General features: G+C 47.8%; 3 protein-coding genes across 5 annotated transcripts; all 3 read right to left on the bottom strand.

The window, feature by feature from the left end:
* Positions 1 to 3,335: 3,335 nt before the first annotated feature.
* Positions 3,336 to 4,766, bottom strand: LOC136504800 (protein NODULATION SIGNALING PATHWAY 2-like). Its single transcript, XM_066499806.1, has one exon. It carries the CDS (start codon positions 4,764 to 4,766, stop codon positions 3,336 to 3,338), a length of 1,431 nt encoding a protein of 476 aa, XP_066355903.1.
* Positions 4,767 to 5,768: 1,002 nt separating this feature from the next.
* Positions 5,769 to 7,602, bottom strand: LOC136503176 (uncharacterized mitochondrial protein AtMg00810-like). The gene is made up of 2 exons (XM_066498335.1): positions 7,217 to 7,602; positions 5,769 to 5,793 (listed from the first exon to the last, which is right to left on the bottom strand). The coding sequence occupies exons 1-2, from the start codon at positions 7,600 to 7,602 to the stop codon at positions 5,769 to 5,771; spliced, it is 411 nt and encodes a 136-aa protein (XP_066354432.1).
* Positions 7,603 to 15,875: 8,273 nt separating this feature from the next.
* Positions 15,876 to 19,223, bottom strand: LOC136505119 (transcription factor VIP1-like). Of its 3 annotated transcripts, none has more exons than XM_066500214.1 (4): positions 18,494 to 19,222; positions 18,086 to 18,218; positions 16,625 to 16,709; positions 15,876 to 16,421 (listed from the first exon to the last, which is right to left on the bottom strand). In XM_066500214.1, the coding sequence occupies exons 1-4, from the start codon at positions 19,030 to 19,032 to the stop codon at positions 16,147 to 16,149; spliced, it is 1,032 nt and encodes a 343-aa protein (XP_066356311.1). In that variant the 5' UTR covers positions 19,033 to 19,222; the 3' UTR covers positions 15,876 to 16,146. The 3 variants fall into 3 exon arrangements, with proteins under 3 accessions (XP_066356311.1, XP_066356313.1, XP_066356312.1); XM_066500216.1 differs by having other exon boundaries at positions 16,281 to 16,490; positions 18,494 to 19,223; XM_066500215.1 differs by having other exon boundaries at positions 16,281 to 16,485; positions 18,494 to 19,223.
* Between the last annotated feature and the right edge of the window lie 1,622 nt (positions 19,224 to 20,845).

The following is a 20,845-nucleotide window of genomic DNA, read 5'->3' as shown; positions in this document are numbered from 1 at the left end:
TGAAGTATCGTCTACCGCCTTTAGTTAATTCGCATTCATTTCGCATAAATCAAAATGAACGAGTTCTAATGGTGCCAAGTTCCTCGCCTCAACAGCCTTGTGAGGCTTGCGCGGTTGCTTCGATTACAAACACACTTGGCACTTGGAATCTTTGACTAAGTTAAATTTTAGAATTAAATTCGGATTTACAAGCCGCGTGAGACAGCCAAAATTAATGTGACAAAGTCATGAATGCCATGTATTTGACTCATCTGAAACATTAACATTGTTCACCACTTTATTACACACATCATCAAGCAAAGATAAGCGGAACAAGCCTCCACAATCATAACATTTTCCAATAAATATTCCATGTCTCGACATAACACATTTATTGGACTCAAGCACAATTTTAAAGCCATCATGACACATCTGAGAACAACTAACAAGATTCTTCTTGATAGAGGGGACATGTTGCATGTTTTTTAATAGCACCATCTTTCCTGAAGTAAACTTCAGAATGACCATACCAGCACAAAAAACATGCGCATGCGAACCATTTCCCATCAGCAAGGCTCCAGTCCTACCAGCCCAGATGTTCCTCCTTCAGTCTCGCTAATCACCACGTTTGTTGATTTCTTTTCTTGCTTATATTTGCGGTCTAGGCACTCACTTGCCCAATGCTCATCACTCCCGCGAACAAAGCAACCTCCACCTTTCTTGTTGTTTTTCTTCTTAAACTGTGCAGTTTGCTTAGGCTTTGCATTGTTGTTCTCTTGTATGTTCTTCTTATTTTTATTACGAGATGCAAATAAGTTTTCTTCTGCACCATATTGGCAGCGAAAGACTCAACTCTTTTTCCACCGTTGTCTTTTGCTCTCACCCTCTTCTCAACATCAAGAGATCCAATAAGTTCAGCCACGCTGAACTTTTGTCTCTTGTGTTTTAGAGAAGTAGCAAAATTCCTCCAAGAAGGTGGCAGCTTAGCGATTATACCGCCAGCTACAAACTTGCCGGGCAACAAACATGGAAAACGTTCTAGTTCCTTTGCTAGCACATGTATCTCATGAGCCTGTTCGACTACAGAACAGTTTTCAACCCTTTTATAGTCATACAGCTGCTCCATAAGGTACAGCTCACTACCAGCATCAGAAACTCTAAACTTTGCCTCAAGAGCATCCCATAACTCTTTGCCTGATGTGCAAGATATGTAGTTTTTCTCATATTTAGGATGAAGTGCACTAATCACGGCACCTCGAAACAGGTTATTGGCAGCCAAGAACTTTTGCTCCTCAGGAGTAAACTGTTCAGGCTTTCCCTGTACAGCGTGATAGCAGTTCATCGCAGTCAACCATAATACCATCTTGGCACGCCATATCATGAAATTCTTGCCATCAAAATTATTTGGCTTCAAAGCAGCAGCAAAACCACCAATAGAAAATTGCCTAAAATTAGGTTTTTTGATTGTTAGAAATTTAAGCATTTTCATGGTTAATTTAATCCAAAAATATAACATCAGCAAGTTCATGACGTCATATATGTGCATGTGTATATCTCTAATGAACGCTACAATATGCAGACATAACATACAGATCGATACAGTAAGAACGCAAAGTACAATAATCACAGAGATTAGATTGTACCCAGCGGAGGGTCCTATGCCGAAGGCATCGGAGGCTCCATTCGCACTAGTCGACATAGTGCGTTGCTCGAAGTCGTGGACCGTAGTCGATGCAGGAAGATGTTCACAGTGCAGTCTCACGAACAGTCACCAGGAAGAAGACGCTTTGCTGTTCCGCAAGCAATCACCGGGAAGAGGACGGGTTCTGAGAGCGATCACCACCAGGAAGAACACATACGTGGACGAGCAGTTGCGGATTGCTCCCCAAAAACCTAATCGCCGCTCACCCCGTGCAAGGTTCTCAGGCGAACGAGGGTTCCAGAGGCACCTGCTCTCCTGCTACTCCGTGCGCGCAGAGGTACGGGACGGGAAAGCTAGAGGGCTGCTGAGATGTGGTATCTCTCGAGAGCGGTTGCGGATTAGGGAAGGACTGACAGAGGACTACGAATATATGGCTGCGACGGGAAGGGAGAAAGGCAGCGGAGAATCTCAGGAGACGGAAAGCAGAAAGTGGATTTAAGTGGGCAAAAGACTGGCCACGCTCGCCTCGGCCCCGGCGGCGGCGGCGCGCGCGTGTGTCACCCCTTTGTCCTTTTCTCAGCTTCTCAATTAAGATGGATAATTTCTAACCATATAAGTTGAGTAAACATTCAGTCAAAATCTCATACGGTATTAAACCATACAACGCTTAATGTTACGTACCATAGAGTTTTATTTGATTTATTAAATATTATACGGGCCAAACCCATAATATATCCAATAAATAAACATAATTTTCTACTTAATATATAATTTAATATCTATATTTATATCAAGAAAAATACAAATAATAAAATCTCCAAAACACATTAGAATAAAATATTTTGTTTAATCTAAACTTGATTGCCTATCGTATTGGAACACATTTATTAAAATTTAGGTTTTGCTAAATACATACTTACATTTCTTTATATTTTATATTACTGAACGCTGTACTTAACTAGTAATAACAACTTGGGTGCGAGGTTTCTAAGGAAGGTTCCCTTCAAGATTTGGCCATGAGTGCAGAAAAATGAATGAAAGAGGTAGTCTTAACAAAGCCCACACTAGCAGTGTTGGCCGCAAACCAAGGCCAAGCATGGCCAGCTTCCATATATTTTCCTCCCTCTATTTTCTTCTTCCCATTGGGCTATAGTCTGTGTGTGTGTGTGAAGTGATATGTCTGTGTAGTTGAAACTCACCTTTTACCAGCTGTAGGCAAACGTGTGTCATAGTGTAGTGGGAGGGGGAGGGGCTTAAACCCTCGAGCTGTTCTAGTGGATGCACTCCTGGCTCATGTTGACAATGGATGAGAGCGCGCGGTTTTATTTTTCGGGTGTGCCTAGAGCAATTAAAAACCCCGTCTCCAGTCAATTAAAAACTTCGGCTCCATTCGGCTTACCCAGAAACCGGCTTGTTTAGCTTGTATTTTCAATCAGAACAGTATTTTTCTCTCACAATAATTCAGCCAGAACAATGTATTTTAGTCAATTTCAGTCAAGATTCAGTAAGCCGAACGGGGCCTTGTTTTTTATTCGAGTCAGCTATACATAGGAGATTAGGTGTGGATGGCCACATCAAAATGTCTAGAACTTTAGTTTAAAAAATGGCTAGATTTAGTATTTCCCACTGCAGACTTTAATAGATTTTTGTTTGCATTCGAGAACAAAATAAAGACACGCTGACCATTCATATAGTAGTATCTTTATGCTTTTTTTCACACAGGACTCCAGACAGACACCGAGGTCAAAGGCCAAGATTTCCAGCACAACGCAAGCCTGCCCTCGCCATGGACAACCCCAAACCCTCTGCTGAAGAGCCCAGCCAGCATCCTGCCCTGCGCGACGCTGAAGCTGCTCATCTCGCAAGCCCTAAACCCCGCCAGCTCCACGCTGCAGGCCCCACCTGTCACAGGCCCGCACAGGTACTGCCCCACGGCGTCCTGGATCCTCGGCCCCAGCTCCTCCTTCTCCACGAGCGCCAGGCACGCGCCGTAGCCGCCGTCGCGGAAGCAGCTCGCCAGGGACTCCAGCACCGCGCCAAAGTGGAGCAGCGCCTCCCGGAAGAACTCCGTGAAGGAGGCGGGGTTTCGGCCCATCCTGAAGAGCTCCTCCTCTGTCGTGATCACCAGCTTTGGCCGGAGGATCCTGGCGACGCTGCCGGCGAGCAGCAGCTGCAGCCTGGTCAGCGAGCTGTAAGGCTGATCCGTCGTGTCGCACGAGACGATCACTGAGGACGAGGAGCCACCGTTGCAGCAGCTCGTCGCGAAGCCGTGCAGGTCCTCGTCGCTGAGTACGTGGAGGGAGCTGTACTGGAAGGGGACGCCGAGCGACGTGGCGAACTCCGAGAGCCGCCGTGCGGTGGCCGCCATGCGGTGCGCGCCGGCGCCGGCGTCGGCCGTGACGAAAGCTTCCGTGAGGCGGAACGGCTTGCGGCAGCCGTGGCCGGCGAGGTCCGACATGAGCGACGCCCACTGGACGCCCTCGCCGACGTTGAGGTCCACCACGTGGACGGCCGGGTCGTCCGCGGTGGCTTCCAGGATGGCCTGGTTGGCGGTGAAGTGGGCGAACTTGATGAACGGCGACAGCTCCTGCAGCATCCGGTACGCCGGCATCCGGTTCCCCGGCGCTGGTGCATCAAGAGTCGGCCGGCATTCGATGGAGATCCGGGACCGCAGGCCCCGGGCGAAGTAGCAAGCCAGATGGTCAGATGAGCTGACCGGTGCTGCATCGATCCTCGACAAGATGGCCGAGGCGCTGATCGAGTCCCTGGACTCGACTGCCCTGGCCCCGGCGACGAGAAGGTCGCCTAAACTGCTCTCCTCCATGAACTCCTCCTGGACTCCCAACAGCAAGCTGCCATTTTCTTGCCGTCCCAACCTCTGATCGGAACCGTCCAATGATGGATCACCATTGGAGAACTCATCTTGAAGCAGCAAGACATTGGCTTCTTGGATCAGCATGTTCATTAGCTCATGATCTTGCTGATGATGATGATCAGGGGAAGGATCGGCATCGGTATTGCACATGTTGCCATTCTCAAGGGGGATCAGTACCTGAGGAGACCACAGGAGGTAGCTGCTCTCCTCATGATGTGTGGGGAAGGGGATGAGAGGTGAGCAAAGGTATGAGTATGACATGGTCTCCATCTGGTTGCTGTCCTCAGGAAGAACTCCTGTGGTTTCATACAGCTTATGTACACAATGAGGACAGAAGAGGGTTAGGACCATTTCTCAAGAGGATGGAATTTTATATGTGGACCTTCATGGATTGTGTAAGCTAATTTGTCTCACCTTGGAACCCCCCAAATTGGGGCATTGATCTACACAAGATGTGTGGTTTTTGTACAACTCTGTAGCGACTTCAGATGATGGATGATGTGTCACTACTGTGTCATTTTCCTGTTCAATCAGAGTGAAACAGAAATAAGTTCGTGGAATGCTTCCTGCATCATATGCAGGATGTATTCCATGTGATAAGGTTCTGAATCATATGCAGGATGTATTCCATGCATCTTGCAACAGCCATGACAAGTGGTAATGTTGATAATTATCCAAAGCAAACCAGCAACCATAAGAAGAGACTTGTGATCTAGACATCTAGTTAAACTCCACACATGCCATTGCAGATTTTACCAGTCTGATATGGAGTCTGGGGTTTTGGAGAACTGCACTGACTAAGTAGATATTCTTCAGTCAGCTCCAGAATTAATGTTCTAGTCTAGAAGACAGCAAATTTACTCAAGGCTAGATTTTTATGGAGAAAATACTTACGATCACGCCAAGCACATTTACTTTCTTATGCCTCTGGCTGTGTCCAGTTTATACTGATTGGCCAATAAGCGAAAGACACGAACCGGCTTCCATGCCCAATTCTTTTATGTGCAAGTGTCACCAGCCATACAGTACTGATGTTGCAAATTAATATTAAACTCTTTGCAGTTACATAATGTAGTTGGTACAGCATTGATTCTAACACCACATCAATTTTTAAGAGAGATGCAGGAGAGGTAGCCAATAGAATGTAACTGGAAGGGAACAATGCTGTTTGTCTGCAGGGGTAGAGTTGATGCAGAAAGGGAACTCACGCAGAACAAATGTGGGCCACTGAGATATTCTTGGTTCCAAGCTAGCTACCTCTCGTTTTTCACATCAATCTGCACTGGAACTCTTCTCCCTGGTAATTTTCAATTACAGTTAGCTCCAAACGTTAGTGATGACTGAAAATCTGCAATATAATTTACATGCTGAGATTATTGTGAGCAGTATACCGAGGTAAGATCGAATAAAGAGGCCCAGATGTAAAAACCACAAACGACGTTAGTGATGATTGTAAACTGGAACAATAAAAGAAACAGTTTCTTGCTTACTTAACGAGCGGCACAGAAATGGATGCCATTAGAGGACAAGCTGAGATGTCATCATCCAAGACGTCAACAAGGGGTACCTTGTGATTAGCCCTGTGTCAGTACTCCCATGCATTGTTTATCACCATGTATTAGCTTTGTTGTCATGATTAACCAGAACAATAGGGATATCAAAGTACAATAAAACAAACATGAACAGTTGGAAAGGGAAGTATTTATTCTTTTATAACAAAACATTCTTGGCAGCTTAGAACATATGCAAGTTATGCACATGAATTTCATAATTTGTTTTGTCAGTGAAGAAGGGAAGAATCTTACTGCAGTTGCCACAGCCATTAACCAAACCAGGAGGAAATCCTGTTGGCCCACAGGATCACCGGCTCAGGTGAGTGAACCACTCACCAGTCTTGCCGAGCACCCGCTAGTGTTGCCGAGCACCCACTAGCCGTGCCGACCACGAATAAGCGTTGTCCGTCCCCACGCACTATGGCTAGAGCTTGAAGAAGAAGGGAGAACAGAGCATACACACAGTACAAGACACCAGCGTTGGCCGAAGCCCTGTATGGGAGATGGCAAATCTGAACTCTCTTTACTGAATTGTCGTGGTAGTCTATTTATACAACTCTATCCATCTAGTCCCAGTACAGCTGTCCTGCTGCAACAGTAACTAGATAACATACAGGGCTGACTCTGCGTCGGCCTCTGCATGTGGCTACAGTGCTGCAGGTGAGCCATGCGGCGCCTGCACCTACAGCGCTACAGTATCATAGCAGGGGGCCTTTCGGCGCCACCTTCCCTTATTGTGTTCACAAAAGGTAGCAGTAGATTATCTAACAATCTTTCCCTAATCCTACTGCTAACCCTTATACCCCCTCCATGCCGATCATCTCCTTCAACTCCGCGAGTCGAAGACGTCCGAGCGGCTTGGTGAGGACGTCCGCGAGTTGCCGACTAGTTTCGACGAACTCGATGATGATCTGCCCTCCATCGGCATAGTCCCTGAGGAAGTGGAACTTCACGTCGATGTGTTTACTTCGGTCGTGTAGAATCGGATTCTTCGCGAGGACGATGGCGGGCTGGTTGTCCACCATCAGTGCGGGTGGGTGAGCTTCCACACCGATCAGCTCACCCAGCAGCCGGCGCAGCCACACAACTTGGCACGCCGCTGTGGCCACCGCTACGTACTCTGCCTCGCACGTAGATAGCGCCACCACCTTCTGTTTCAGCGACAACCATAAAATTGGGGCCGACCCGAGGAAGACGAGCACGCCAGAGGTGCTCTGTCGTCCGTCGATGTCCCCCACCATATCTGCATTGCTGAACACAGTGAGCTGCTGCCCACTCCCATCAGTCTTTGGGAAGATGATCCCATGATCCACCATCCCCTTGACGTAGCGCAGTAGCCGCTTCACCATAGCCCAATGATCCTCTCTAGGATCCTCCATGAAGCGACTGACGTAGCCCATGGCGAACGCAATGTCCGGCCTCGTGTGGACTAGATAGCGCAGACCGCCGATGATGCTCCGGTAGAGTGTTGCATCCATCTTCGCCGCGGTGGTGGCCTTCATCAGTTTCAGTTGCTCCTCCATTAGAGTCACGCATGGCTTGCACTCAGCCATGCCGCTTCTCTCCAACAGCTTGGAGGCATACGCGCTCTGACCAAGCGTGAGTTCCTCCTTCTCCTGTCTCACCTCGATGCCGAGGTAGTAGGAGAGTGCGCCGAGATCGCTCATTTGAAAACGAGCCGCCATCTCGTGCTTGAAGCTATTGATGTCCTCCGTGCGCACGCCGGTGATGATCAAGTCATCCACATACATGCCGACGACGATCTCCTCCTTCCCCCGTCGCCGCGTGTAGAGCGCGTGCTCGATTGCGCACCTTTGAAACCCAAGCTCGCCCAGTGTGGCGTCAAGCTTGGCGTTCCATGCTCGAGGGGCCTGCCACAGCCCGTATAGCGCCTTGCGCAGTCGGAGCACCCTGTGGTCCTCTCCCTTGACGGTGAAACCTAGAGGTTGCCTGACGAAGACCGTCTCCACCAGTTCGCCATGGAGAAAGGCCGATTTAACGTCCAAATGATGGACACGCTAGTCCTTTACTGCTGCCAAGGTTAGTAGCAAATGGACCGACTCCATGCGCGCTACTAGTGCAAAGACCCCCTCGAAGTCTATGCCCTCGCGCTGTACAAAGCCTCGGGCGACGAGACGCGCCTTGTGCTTGACAATGGTGCCGAGCTCCTCCCGTTTGACCTTGTACACCCACTTCAGACTGATCGGACGGTATCCTGGAGGTGGATCGACGAGCTGCCATGTCTCGTTTTCCTCGATCGCCTTCATCTCCTCCAGCATCGCCCGTCGTCAGTTTTCGTCCCGATCGGCCAGCGTGAACATGGGTGGTTCCTCTACACTAACCAGCAGCAGCTCTGCGTCATTGAGCAGCCGACCAGCTAGTCCTGAGGGTCCTATGTCACCGACGATGTTGTCTGGCCTACGGAACCGCACCTCCTCACCTTCGTGGAAGGCATCCACAAACTCAGTGATGTCACTTGGAGGTGAGGCGAACTCAATCAGTGTTGACAGAGTTCCCTGTTCCGCTAGAGTGCTCGGCATAGCACCTTGAGTGCTCGGCACCCTAGTTGCAGTGCTCAGTAGTACTTCTGGACAGCTCGTCATTACTCCTGTAGTGTTTGGCCACACTGTAGGAGTGCATAGCCTCAGTCTTGGAGTGGTTGGCACCATTGCAAGACGTCTTGGCTCCATCATGGGAGTGCTCGGCATCTGTCCTAAAGTGGTCGCCACCACTGCAGAACCTCCCGACACCACTCCTGGCATGCTCGGCATCCCTCCAGGAGTGCTCGGCACTCTTCTCTGAGTGCTCGGCATCCCTCCCGAAGTGCTTGGCACTGCCCCAGGAGTGCTCGGCTCTACCGCTGGAGTGCTCGGAGCTCCTCCCAGAGTGCTCGGCACCTCTTCCCCAGCATCTCCACCACCATGGATGACCAAGTACTCGATGACGAAGGTGTTGGTGAAGCCGCTAGCTTCCCCCATGCTCGGACTGGTCCAGTCCCAAGCTGCCTCTTCATCGAACATGACGTCGCATGAGACAAGCACCTTGTCTTCACGTGGGTCATAGAGCCGATACACCTTGGTACCCTTTGTGTAGCCTAGGAACACCATCGGTGTGCTCCTGTCTTCCAGCTTGGTGAGGTTTGGCTTTGTCTTCCTGATGTGGGTGATGCAGCCGAATGTCCGGACGAAGGACACGCTCGGCTTGTGCCCATACCAAGCTTCGAACGGCATCTTGCCTGTTAGGGCTTTGGTCGGAGCGTGGTTGAGGATGAACACCTCCGTGGTCACCGCCTCCTCCCAGAACCTTACCGGCATGCCCTTGGCCTTCATCATGGATCGGGCCATGCCGACCACCGTCTAATTCCGTCGTTCCACCACACCATTCTGTTGTGGCGAGTACGGCGCGGTGTGGTGTTGCCCCACATCCTGATCCGCGCAGTACGCAGTGAACTCCATCGAAGTGAATTCACCGCCGCGATTAGTCCTCAGCACGTGGAGCTTCTTGCCGCTCTTGGCCTCCGCGCGCGTCTTGAACTTCTTGATCGCCGCCGCCGCTTCGTCCTTGCTCGTCAAGAGTTGTAGCCACATGTAGCAACTGCAATCATCTACGAGTAGGAGGAAGTACCATCGACCACCATTTGTATCAGGCGTGATCGGCCCGTAGAGGTCACCGTGGACGAGCTCAAGAGCGTCCTTCATGCGATACTTGGCTGCCTTGGGAAAGGTAGCCTCCTCTGCTTGCTGACCAGGCAGCTGTCACATAGCTCACCTTCGTGCTTGATGTGGGGTAGCCCTCGACCATCTTCTCTAGCCGACCTAGCACATCAAAGCTGAGATGTCCAAACCGGGCATGCCACATCCACGGTTCCTCAGAGTGCCTTGCCGCTAGGCACACCGGCTGGTCTACCTTTAGGTCAAGCAGGTACAACTAGTTCAGGGACCTCTTCACCTTGGCGAGAAGTCGCTGCTCCCGGTCCCTAATCCTAAGGACTCCGTCCTTGATTAGTACCTCACTACCGCGCTCATCTAGCTGACCAATGCTGATGATGCTCGAATGTAGCTGTAGAATGTAATATACATCCGTTAGCATGTGGTGCTCCTCATTCTGGCACCTGAAGATGATGGTGTCGCGCCCTTGGATAGCCACCATTGAGCCGTCACCACACTTCACCATACCGGTAACATCATCGTCGAGCTCGGAGAAGGATGCCTTGGAGCCCGTCATGTGGTTGTTGGCACCGAAGTCCAGATACCACAACTGCTCCTGGTCGACGCCCACACGTCCGAGATGGACTTAGGTGTGTGGTTCGTCGAGGTTGACAGTCTTCAGGGCCTTCCTAGGTCCTTCCACCGTCGTCGCCTCTTCCTTCTCCTCGGCCTCGACGTCATGCAGTGCACAAAACATCGCCATCAGGATAGTGGCCTCATCCTCATCATCAGCTTGCGCCAGATGAGCTTTAGCCTTCTTCTCCTGCTTGCGATTTGGGCACTCCTGTGCCCAATGGCCCATCTTTCCGCAGCACCGACAGGAGTTGGGGTCGACCTGCTTCTTCTTCTCTGAAGAAGCCTTACCGCGGTGCTTGTCATCGCCACCGCAGCTGGAGGAGGCTGCCTTCTCGGAGTTTCTCCAAGCAGCCCACTCCTCTTCCGTCAGTAGGAGTTTTCCGCTGTCCTTTGTTGCTGTCACCTGCTCCAAGCACTTGTCCACCACCCACAGACGGCCTGTCACATCCTCAATGGTGAGGATGGACAAGTCCAGCATCGTCTCTATGGAGAGAGCGATCTGGATGTACTTTGCCGGCATAGAGTGGAGGTACTTGGAGACTACCTCCTCTTCGTCGATGGTGACGTTGTGGCTCTTCAGCTTGCTGATGAGCGTCTACCGGCGGAGGGAGAAGTCCTCCACTGTTTCACCATCCTTAAACTTGAGGTTGGCGTACTCCTGCTTTAGAAGCTGGGTCATCGCCTTCTTTGTGCGGTCGGAACCGACGCGCATCGCCGCAATAGCCTGTCACGCCTCCTTAGCCGAGCTCTTCACCCCCAATGGCTCCCTATACTCCGCCGGTACAGCAGCGAGGATAGCCTCCAATGCTGATATGTCATCCTCCTGATTGTCGGTGCCCTTGTCAACAATATTCCAGAGCCGCTGGGCTCTGAGCTTGACCTTCATGGTCACCGACCACTCTCCATAGTTGGTGCGAGTCAGCGTCGGCCAACTGGTGCCGCTGACCTTCCGCACCGTGCGAACAATGACCTCCGGTCGTGGCTGGGCAGCCATAGCAGTGCCACTGCTGTCGCCCATCTCCGAACCGCCTGTCATCGCCAGCGGTTAGTCTAGCGGCGGCATTTGTACGGCTCTGATACCACTTGTTGGCCCACAGGATCACCGGCTCAGGTGAGTGAACCACTCACCAGTCTTGCCGAGCACCCGCTAGTGTTGCCGAGCACCCACTAGCCGTGCCGACCACGAATAAGCGTTGTCCGTCCCCACGCACTATGGCTAGAGCTTGAAGAAGAAGGGAGAACAGAGCATACACACACAGTACAAGACACCAGCGTTGACCGAAGCCCTGTATGGAAGATGACAAATATAAACTCTCTTTACTGAGTTGCCGTGGTAGTCTATTTATACAACTCTATCCATCTAGTCCCAGTACAGCTGCCCTGCTGCAACAGTGACTAGATAACATACATGGCTGACTCTGCGCCTGCCTCTGCATGTGGCTACAGTGCTGTAGGTGAGCCATGCAGTGCCTGCACCTGCAGCGGCTACAGTATCACAGTAGGGGGCCTTTCGGCACCGCCTTCCCTTGTGTTCACACAAGGTAACAGTATATTATCTAACAAATCCATGATACAAGTTTATAGACCAGTAAATTCGGAAGAAAAAGTAATATCCATAACAAAGACTTTCATGATACCATTATTTATAGAGCATGGCAGTAATTATCTTGAAACCGAGAAAAGAAATTTATGACTGCAGACTCCATGTAGTATAGTTTTGACTGTTTACCATGCTTATGAAATACTCTACCATGACATCAAATGAGTCAAGGCCGGCTGATGGAGACCTTGGTTCCATTCTAATGGTACCAGAGAAAGAAGCGAAACATTATTTTAGTGAACCCAAAAAATCATAAATGCAAACCTGGACCAATGATTCCACCAGACCAATGATTCTGATTGAAAGTCATGGAATCATCATATTGAAACAATTTTATATGATATATACAAACCTAGTTGTCTGGTTCTCCCAGGGCAGGCGCCACCATGATGATCACAGGAACAAATAATTAGAAGAATTTAGTAGAGATTTCCATATTAAAAAAAAAACATGACTTGATATGGTTCTTCGAACACTTGTCAAAATGTGACTGGCAGAAAAATTTTAGTGGAGAGCATAGAGTTCTTGAGGGGAAATGCAGGATGCGCCATGTACGAAGGAAAATGTGACGGCACAATAACCTGTTGCCATCTATTTCATAGCTATGGTGCTCATCTCCTTGTAGGAGTGCTAGAGCTTCTGTCAACGTAGCTGGATTTGAGTCCTAGGTCCAGCTCAGTCCCCTCACCTTTTGGAATGGGTACCACACTTCCAATTAATTTTCAAAAGAAGAAAGCCCAAAAAGAATACCTGAAGCATAAATGCGTAATACAGCAATCTGGCACCGTATGATATCTGTACCATTAATCTGAAGGACAGGCACTTAAAGATGCAAAGTATTGAGCAGCAGGCAAGTTGACATAGAAAACAGCAGGAGTATAATGACTTAATGAGCTCTGAAAGTGAAAGACAGTTTCAATCACTCCTTACAGCCACTAGATTCAGAAAGCGAATTCATTAAGATTGCACGAAACAAGAAGGCTAAATTGCAGCAATGGAACTTACAAGAAGCTAATAATACTTAGTAAGCTAGATGATTCTTTTCAATGATCTAGCAAGCTATACAATCGATTCTTAATGAAATGGCACACAGATTTCCAGCATAGCTCGATAAAAAAAAAGCTAGATGATCGATTTGATCATCCTAACAAATTCAATGCATGAGTAGGAAATAAGGCTTTGGAAGCTGCAAAAGAAAATAGAAAAATGCTGTAGTGACATGTTTGCCATAAATACAACATGGCCTTTGCTTCGTACTGCTTTGCCATCCTAACCTGTGATCCTGCGCCAACATGATGAGGGTCAGTGCACTCATTCTGAACAGCTAATGCAATGAAAAGATATTATTAGAGAAAGCATGGACTTTTGTTTACTATATTGCCTTTGATTTCTCCACCTGCACTTCAAAAACAAGTGCCCTCCTTAATGGTGTGCCATCCAGTGTGATAGTGAAATCACATTACTAAGGCCCTGTTTAGTTTCCAAAAATTTTCACTCCAAAATATCACATCGAATCTTGCGGCACATGTATGGAGTATTAAATATAGACGAAAAAAAACTAATTGCACAGTTTGGTTGAAAATCGCGAGACGAATGTTTTAAGCCTAATTAGGCCGTGATTAGCCATAAGTGCTACAGTAACCAGCATGCGCTAATGATGGATTAATTATGCTTAATAAATTCGTCTCGCAGTTTCCAGGTGAGCTATGTAATTAGTTTTTTTATTAGTATCTGAAAACCCCTTCCGACATCCCCGAAACATCTGACATGACATCCAAAAATTTTTATTTCGCGAACTAAACACGCCCTAATAGAAAAAGGAGCCTGTTGTAGTGCTGTTCCTCAAAAGCACATACGTATGGTGAAATTTCAGATCACGCTATGATATTGGTTACTGTGTCATGGCCGATACTAACACAGGGGGAAATTCAGGAATTCCTGTTAGTGCTGGTGCTATATTGAACCTACTAAAGCTGTTAGTCAGTTTCTAGGTTAATTAGCACAAGTAACATGTTCCACACTTCCCTTATGAAACTTTTACTAAGAAACCTTTAAGCGAAAAATCATCCAGCATTGGCAAATGGCAATGATACTTTTCACCTAAAAACTAGCAGGCATCAGCTGCTCTTATATGGGGGTGGTAATCCTATATCCAAAAATTCATTGCATAAAAACCTCATTCGAGACACCACTATGGTTTTGTTTTGTAATAAATACAACTTATAAAGTAACATGAGACAAAAGAATGTGGTTACCGATAGCAACCGAAGAACAAACAGAAGTGCCCCCTTTGAGCATGCCTCTCCCTATATATAGAACTACTATCCTGTAGCTGGCTACAGAATAACTTATTCTGTAGCCACTTTGAGTTACGATAATTACTATGTTATTTTACGAGATTATAGTAACTCCTTACTAAGTGGTTTAATATAACGTTATGGTAAATATCCCCATGTGTTATAGTAACCCAACTATCGTAAATATGTATTTATATTATGGTAAATTAGTATATAAAATTATAGTAAATAGAGGTGGCTACAGAATAACTTATTTTGTAGCCGGCTACTGAATAGCCTCTCCCTATATATATATATATATATATATATATATATATATATATATATATATATATATATATATATATATATATATATATATATATATAATAGAACTACTATCCTGTAGCTGGCTACAGAATAACTTATTCTGTAGCCACTTTGAGTTACGATAATTACTATGTTATTTTACGAGATTATAGTAACTCCTTACTAAGTGGTTTAATATAACGTTATGGTAAATATCCCCATGTGTTATAGTAACCCAACTATCGTAAATATGTATTTATATTATGGTAAATTAGTATATAAAATTATAGTAAATGGAGGTGGCTACAGAATAACTTATTTTGTAGCCGGCTACTGAATAGCCTCTCCCTATATATATATATATATATATATATATATATATATATATATATATATATATATATATATATATATATATATATATATATATATAAAAGTGCAATTGTTCACTCATTTTGTGAAAATAGATAGTTTTGTCCAAATTCAAGGTTAAAGGTCTACTATCGTTACAGAAAGGTGAGATGTGAGGAGTGTCAAACGAGAAAGAAAGGTGAGATGTGAGAAGGAGCATTGTCATATTCACAACCCATCGACCTCCAGGTCCAGGATGCTGTTTCTGATTTGTCAAATGACTGAGAGAGACAAGCCACCAACCTACCTGAACGGTGAGGTCGGGGCAAAGTAGTATATCTTGCCTTTGAGCTAGTATGCTACTGCCTTAGGTAAAACCGTTTTTCTTATCACTCGCTGGTGTTTAAGAATGGTCAAATCTTTTAAACTCCACCAAGTTCGCTTATCTTCAGCCTGTTCGTTTGGCTGTGGCTTGTCGTAAACGATCATAAATTTTCAGCTGAAACAGTATTTTTCTCTCACACAAACTAGCCAACAGTACTTCTTCACGAACCAGCAACGATATGAACCAGTCAACCAAACAAGCTGAAGCTTATGAGTCGTACTTTTTTAGCAAACGAACAATATTTTTCTCTCACAATAAATCAACGAACAGTACTTACAACATGACTTCTTAGCGAAGCAAACGGGTAACATGTGGTTTTACATACAGTGTAATAATATGCAAAACACTTTTCTTTTGTGATTCGGTTTTACCTACAGTGTAATAATATGCAAAACACTTTTCTTTTGTGATTCGAGGGAGCAATCATTGGTGACCTATATGGGCCATCATATTCCAGTCATCGTGTCTCTTGCCACTATTACTTGATCAAGGCTTGACATGCTACCGCTAATTTCACGTTATCGCCTTGCAAACTAACTGAATCCCATGCTACGCTACATAGTAGCTATAGAACGCAGAAACCCGAGACAGTGAAGGGGCACAGTGTAGCACAACAATGAAAGGTAACAACAGCCATCCACCATGAAAAAAAAGCTAAACATTTACATAAATTGTTAAAGGTAGTTAGTTCAGTCTAACACGTTACTCCAGAAATCAACAAAGAAGAAAACAAACAGCATTTTGACATACAGGAGCCACTTTCAGATTAATGATGATACAAAGAAGAGCTAACCACACTACCAATGAGGCATATGCATACATTGTACATTAGCTATCTTTACAGTGCTGAACTGCAGTTGGTATATGGCGTAATATTGGCCCTGATATTGTCCTCAAATGAAATCCATGGAGTCGTTTAGGGACTGACCACTGAGCGACTGCCCCCCATTTGATGGACTCTGGTGACGATGGTTTTGATTGTGATGCTGAGCCTGGTGGCCACCAAAGTACGACATCTGCTGCTGCTGCTGCTGCTGTTGCTGCTGCGCGAAATAGGATGGAATCTGCTGCTGGAGTCCACCATTGAAGGGGTTCCCATACATGTTCCCGACTTGTCCTGCAGCTATCTTAAGTCGCTCGACTTCTTCTCGCAGGGCTTCATTCAAAGCTGTGTGAGGTAGCAAGTGAAATATTTCAGTGAGCTGATTCCCTAAATAACTAGGAAATTAGAACTGTTCTATTTCATTAGTGACAGATAAATAAACTTGTCAGTATAACCAAAGATCTTGGCAGTGAATTTTGTGTTTTAAGAGCAATCAATGATGACAACCAGGAGAACTAAAAATGTTTCGAAGAAAGAACAGAACATACCATCTCGCAGTTTAGCTTGCTCTTCCATGGACTGCAACCGAAGCTTGAGCTCTCTGTTTTCAGTAGTTAAACCAGTTGTATCCCTCTGGGTTTGAAGTAAAACGCAGTATGTCAGACATGACAATGTTATATATGCGGAGAACAAATAAAAGGTTGCATCATAAAATGTTAAAACATATCCAGAAATAGGAAAAGGGTATATAAGTCGTTGGTTGGCAGTCTTCAATAACAATACCCTACCAAATATTCTCAGACATACAAAAGGGAGGTTATGCAACAGCAACATGAAAATATCAATAAAGTAAGAGTGCACGACTATTGGAAACATTACTCCAATACTGCACAAACAGAAATTACTAAAGTGGGAATGTTAAACCTGCAAAAGTATACTATTAAACAAAAGTAGTGATCTATCGGTCCCCAAACAAAATCATACTCTGAAATGGAGCATCAATGGCCCTTTCGTGGTGAGTAGTGACCTATCGGTCCCCAAACATCCGCTTTTACTTCTAAAGACTAATAGGCACATTGAAATATTGAATCCTACCCAACTCCATTTGCCACGACAACTATAATTCCATAGGCAGAAATGCACACAAAGGAAATAAATGCTTAAGCTCTAATTACATCTTAAATATCAATGTATACAAATATGGCCTCCATGCACCCAAATGTAAACACCATGCAAATTTGCATAAAAATTCCTGAAAAGATTTGAGAATCTTAATAGCAAACCAATTTACCATGCCTTTCTAACTTGCCATTAACAGATCAAATTGTAGTGCACACTTGAGTCACGATTTATTCTCCATACACAAACATCGCCTAACAATATGATACATTCAAACACTGTGCACAAGTATAAATGACCATACATAAAATAGGCTGTTTGCAATATCGAGATATTTTCTTTTCAGACATAGGTTGCATACTTACATCTGCATCCTTTTCTGGCACGTGCATTCATTTAGATATGGTCAGTAATTAGGTATATAGTACTTTTCATTGCACTTGCTTCAATCCTAAACAACCATGTTCTGCAGCTAGTGCTTACAAATGCAAACTGAAATGACTAAGTTGTCACAAAAGTACCAAAGCCCAATCCCAGTTCCCAGTATCGATTCATGTTACATGGCATGCTACATTCCTTATAAACTGCTGTGCTCTGGCAAAAGTGGAAATAATAAAGCTACTTCAAAGTGATTGTTCGATGAGAATAATTTTCAAACAAACCAACTAATTCACTCAAAACAGCACCCCCCCCCCCCCTTGGGGGGGGGGGGGGGGGGGGGGGGGGGTGGTGGCGGGGGGCGCACATACACACACGCAGAGAAGAAATCGGTGTGTTTCTTCACAAGCACACAACCAAAAGCCTATCAGAAAGATGAAGCTGCTTTGGTGTAATTCTACACCAATTCTCGTTGAACTTAAATGAATTTGAAACAAAATATAACCCCATACCTGGAGCAGGGTGAGCTGCGCTGACAGCGTAGTGGCCTCCGTCTGCAGAGTCTGGACCTTCCTCTCCAGTTCACTAGTGTACTTGATCTTTCTCTCCTTTGACCTCGCTGCAGACTGCCTGTTCGCCAGAATCCTACACGACAGACCATGGAAAACTTAGCACAAATCAACAAGCCCTGGATAGGCGATAGCTCGGAGGCACCACAGGAACCCAAAAATCGCGCAATCATTGTCATTAAAACGAGGCAGATAGCTCAGATGCCATAACAGATAGCACAGTACTAACATTAGAAGCAATCAGTACTAAATTCTCAGTACCCTTGCTCGGCACGCTAAATTACTGTGCTGGATAAGGATTCTCCCTCCGGATCTATCTAGGAAGCATCGAATGCCAGAAATATTCCCCACCTCTTTGCGCGCTTGGGGTCGATGAGCGCGAGCTCGGCGATCCTCTCGGCGGGCATGGCCTTCTTGGCGTAGTCCGGCAGGCCGCCGGAGAGCGCCGACTCGCCCTCGAACGGCGAGGTGGCCCCATCCATGGAGCCGCTCCTCTTGTGCCCAGGCCCACCCGAGGCGCTCCCGCTCCCGCTGGGTCCCTGGAACGAGAGGCCCTCGAAGAAGGCGGCGTCGAGGGAGAGGCTCCGCGTGTGGGCCCCGCCGCCGGGCGGGCGGGGCGCCGGGGCCGGGGCCGCCTGCTGCTGCTGCTGTTGCTGTCGCTGCGGCAGCGGCGGGGGCGGAGGGGTGGGGTCGGAGGCGGCCGGGGAGTCGTCGGAGAGCGAGGGGAAGTCGAGGTCGGAGAAGGAGAAGTCGCCGTCCGGGTCCAGGAGCAGGTCCGCGTCGGGGAACCGGAGGAACGTCTCCGAGAGCGCCCGCCGGTGGTGCCCCCGCGCGAAGCCGCCCCCCGTGGACGGCGCCGGCGCGGCCGGCAGCGCGAAGCGCGGGTCCATCTCAGCCGGCGCCGGCAGCTAGGCTAGAGCTAGCTCGTACCCTCTCGCGGGTCGCGGCGGCGGGCTTTGCGGCGGTGCGGCGCGTGGTCTGGTCTCGCTCGCGTGGGGAGAGGGAGAGAGAGTGGGACTGCCCGTGCTGTGTGTGTGAGCGTGGGGTGCGGGGGTCGGGTTGGTGCGGGTGGGCGTGGCATAGTACGTGTGAGGAGTAGAAAGAGGGAGGAAGCGGGGAGCCGGTCGGCGCCGCCGCGTGGTCCCGGTCCACGGATGGCGGGCCAGCCGGGACACGCATCCCTAGGCGGGCGGACGGACGGCTGGAGCCGGCCTCGGGAGGTCCCGGTCCACAGAGGAGGGTGCAGGGAGTGCGGTGGGAATCCCGGGGTGATGTGGACGGCCGACGGGGGGAGCTTGGGTGGGCTCGGCGCATGAGCCAGTGGCTCTACGGGCGCAGGACTTCGCGGGAGGCCGGGCCGACGCCACACTAGACCACGGCGCGTGGGCTTGGTCCAGGCAAGCTGAAGTTCGCGAGGGGGGCTAAGGGTGTCATTTCCGCGAGGGAGGAATGCCTTGCCGCGTTGTCCCTAGCAGGCAGCCGCGTGCTGCTGCTGCAGAGGGCGCGGGCCCGGACGACTATTTGGCGGTGGCTTCCGGCGTCGCCTATGTGGTGTGGGTCCCCACACGTTTGGGTCCACATGCCAGTGCGAGTTCCGTGTCCCCCTGTGTCGTGTCGTGTCGTGTCGTGTCGTGTCAGTTGGGGAACCTGCGGTTTGGAGGATGCGGGGCCCATCGCATAGGGCCGACCAAACGGGCGCACGGCGCACCTGCTGTAAAGCATGCGTACGCGGGACGCCGAGTCGCCGACCGACCCACGGCCACGGCGCCGGCGGCAGTTGCAAGACATGCGCGGGGGTGGAAGGATCCCAGGTGGGCCATGAGCCTTTTTTTTTTGGAACCTGGCAAGAGGCATGAGCTTGCACTGCACTGCCGCCGGTCCGCCCTGGTCCTACCTTTAGCCTGGGACCTTTTGCTTGGGATTTTTTTTTCTCTTCACTTAGAGCCAGTTTAGTTCCACTTTATTTTGCTAAATTTTTCAAGATTTTTCGTCACATCGAATCTTTGGACCCATGCATGAAGCATTAAATATAAATAAAAAATAAAATTAATTACACAGTTTAGACGAAATCCACGAGACGAATCTTTGAAGCATAATTAGACTATGATTAGACACTAATTGCCAAATAACAACGAAATGCTACAGTAGCATTTCGCAAAAAAAATTGCCAACCAAACATGCCCTTAATGATCAAAGAACGCTCTAATCCTTGTGAAGAAAGGGGGAAAAAAGCTCACAATGGTGGGAATTTTAGGATACTAGTGAGTCCCCCCGCGCATTGCGCGGGCAGAGGTGAGAATAGCAATTGGTGATATATGATAATTGTTGTCGTAATCGTGGAGTAAGATGCAAGAAGATCAGAAAAAAAAAATGAAGTTGTTTTTTTTTCAAAGTATGGCTCCGTTCGGCTTACTTCATATTCGGCTTGTTCGACTTGTTTTTTCAGCCGGAACGGTGTTTTTCTCTCACAACAATTCAACCAGTTTCAGCCAAGTTTCAGACCAGCGAACGGAGCCTGTATACGCAGGCCGCAGTTCCAGAGCGTCGAGGATTTTCTCGTGCCTTAGGTGGGAGATGGGGATAGGATAAGGTTTGAGGGGAGGAAGCAACAGCATGTTCGCTTGGTCATAAACGATCGTAAATTTCCAGTCAGAACAGTATTTTTCTCACACCAAACCAGCCAGCAGTAATAATCCACGATCA

This window comes from Miscanthus floridulus, chromosome 14, assembly GCF_019320115.1.
Source record: "Miscanthus floridulus cultivar M001 chromosome 14, ASM1932011v1, whole genome shotgun sequence".
In the NCBI taxonomy this organism is placed as follows: Eukaryota; Viridiplantae; Streptophyta; class Magnoliopsida; order Poales; family Poaceae; genus Miscanthus; species Miscanthus floridulus.
The sequence above is the reverse complement of the archived record's forward strand: the minus strand, read 5'-3'. Positions and strand labels throughout refer to the sequence as shown.

Bases quoted from the DNA above. Each gene is read 5' to 3' on its own strand.
- LOC136504800 (XM_066499806.1), bottom strand. From the start codon at position 4,766: ATGGAGACCATGTCATACTCATACCTTTGCTCACCTCTCATCCCCTTC.
- LOC136503176 (XM_066498335.1), bottom strand. From the start codon at position 7,602: ATGGCTGAGTGCAAGCCATGCGTGACTCTAATGGAGGAGCAACTGAAA. The intron at 5,794-7,216 runs GTTGTCGCTGAA...GAAAATTACCAG, and splicing joins GGGTCGGCCCCAATTTTATG to GGAGAAGAGTTCCAGTGCAG.
- LOC136505119 (XM_066500214.1), bottom strand. From the start codon at position 19,032: ATGGACCCGCGCTTCGCGCTGCCGGCCGCGCCGGCGCCGTCCACGGGG. The intron at 16,710-18,085 runs GTATGGGGTTAT...CTTCAAACCCAG, and splicing joins CGCAGCTCACCCTGCTCCAG to AGGGATACAACTGGTTTAAC. The intron at 16,422-16,624 runs GTATGTTCTGTT...TACCTCACACAG, and splicing joins GCAAGCTAAACTGCGAGATG to CTTTGAATGAAGCCCTGCGA.